We start from the raw sequence: 2208 nt of genomic DNA on the forward strand, positions 1-2208 counted from the left end.
GTAGAACAGTAAAACAAGTGTTAAAGTTGGTAGAACAGTAAACCAAGTGTTAAAGTTGGTAGAACAGTAAAATAAGTGTTAAAGTTGGTACAGCAGTAAAAGAAGTGTTAAAGTTGGTAGAACAGTAAAATAAGTCTTAAAGTTGATAGAACAGTAAAACAAGTGTTAAAGTTGGTAGAACAGTAAAACAAGTGTTAAAGTTGGTAGAACAGTAAAACAAGTGTTAAAGTTGGTAGAACAATAAAACAAGTGTTAAAGAGTAGGACATTAGTTTTATTAAAACATAATTTCTGTTGGTTGTTATTCCAATAGATATCATCACAGTTTTTAATAACAACAACTAAGTTGTTGATTTGTTCGCTAGTTGATCAGAGAATGTCGTTAAATATCTCGTAGAACATTTTTTGTTTAGGCACGAGAACCCAAACCTCGCGTATTTACGATATGAACGTGTGTCAACCATTTGAGAAGTAGTATATTCTGTGATTGGTCAAGATCGCGTTCTACAATTGAAATTCCTATCCACAAAGTACAATGAAGCTTGGGATGCCGTTTAAAACAATTTCAGGTTTTACTTCTAGAACTAAGAGACGATAGACTACGTTGCCATAACAAGAAATTTTCACTTTTAGTGTGTAAAACAGTATGAATCTCGTGATTGGCCCGTCACCGGACGGCCCCCTTCTTGTTAGGATGGTGGGAGCTGACTGATAGAGGGCGCACTAGCAAAGCAGAGCTAGCGGAAAAAGTGTATTGGAGCGGTGAAGTTAAAAACAACCGCGGTGACTTTTGAGAGTATAACATAACCTATGGCGTTGAAGCGATACCTGTCGAATAAAGACATATCTTAAAAGTGGACAAAGTTGCTGGTTAGAATCGGTTATTTACAGGAGAATATGGAGCTAGTTGACAAGTTTATCATTCTATTATACCTTTGTGTTTTCACAGTGGAAACCGAATCTAGGAAACACCACTGGTCAGACGAAATGCCGGACTTTGTGGTGAGCAGTGTGATGTCAGACGGAGAGCAAGGAAGAAGATTTCATTTTGGTCGTGTGAGTGGACAAGAAATAGGCATGTTTTTGCCGTCAACGTCCGAGGATAGCGTTCCAGGGTCCCGGCAGGGTCTTGTACTTCGTCAAGTGACCAACGGTCAGTTGTTTATACAACTGATTTACGGTCTGGGCTGGGAACTACGAGATTGCGAGTACTTGCGGGATAGTGAAAGCGTGGAGAACTTTCTAGCGAAATTCAAGTCGGATTTCTCTTGCGCCACTCGGAGGAAGTCGCATCGTTTCGTTGATTGCGAAGTACCAGAAGGACGCAACGAAACGCTGAAGCTAGTGAGAAGTCAGACTGATATTCCGGCAGACCTGCAAGCATTACTCAATTACAGAGAGCTGAAAGAGAACTGCCGGCAACTTCATAGACGGATCAAACAGGCCTTTCGCCAGAAGGACCAACGATCGCATGCCGAGTTCCTGGCCCGTGTCCGCCGGGACATTTTTCTCTTCCCCGGGACTAACTGGTGCGGCCGTGGCAACTCCGCTCGCAATTCCAGAGAACTTGGCTATAACACTGCAGCTGACCGCTGCTGTCGGGATCATGACCATTGTCCAAACACAATCGAGGGTTTCAGCAGAAAGTATAACTTCTTTAATTATCGGCTTCACACAATAAGTCATTGTAATTGTGATGAGAGGTAAGTTACGTTAGAAATAGCACGAGCTCCGAAAAAAATAATGATATGTAAAATGCTGTTCCTATTTCACTTTGTAAAGACGAAACGTTTCTCCATGTTTTTAATTAATGCTGTTCCTATTTCACTTTGTAAAGACGAAACGTTTCTCCCTGTTTTTAATTAATGCTGTTCCTATTTCACTTTGTAAAGACGAAACGTTTCTCCATGTTTTTAATTAATGCTGTTCCTATTTCACTTTGTAAAGACGAAACGTTTCTCCATGTTTTTAGTTAATGCTGTTCCTATTTCACTTTATAAAGACGAAACGCTTCTCCCTGTTTTTAATTAATGCTGTTCCTATTTCACTTTGTAAAGACGAAACGTTTCTCCCTGTTTTAATTAATGCTGTTCCTATTTCACTAATGAAGTGAAAACATGTATTTATTTCTACGAGATTTTTTTTCTTTGATGACCTTAATCCCAACTAGTTTGGGGTTGGGCCGATCTTGTAAGCCAAGAATTTTCAC

The 2208-nt window shown here is 39.9% G+C and overlaps 1 protein-coding gene across 1 annotated transcript; it reads left to right on the forward strand.

The window, feature by feature from the left end:
• The first annotated feature begins 826 nt into the window (after positions 1-826).
• LOC106477469 lies at positions 827-1706 on the forward strand. The gene has a single exon (XM_013938029.2). It carries the CDS (start codon positions 897-899, stop codon positions 1704-1706), a length of 810 nt encoding a protein of 269 aa, XP_013793483.2. The 5' UTR covers positions 827-896.
• Positions 1707-2208: the final 502 nt, after the last annotated feature.

This window comes from Limulus polyphemus, unplaced genomic scaffold (genome assembly GCF_000517525.1).
Source record: "Limulus polyphemus unplaced genomic scaffold, Limulus_polyphemus-2.1.2 Scaffold15763, whole genome shotgun sequence".
Taxonomy (NCBI): Eukaryota; Metazoa; Arthropoda; class Merostomata; order Xiphosura; family Limulidae; genus Limulus; species Limulus polyphemus.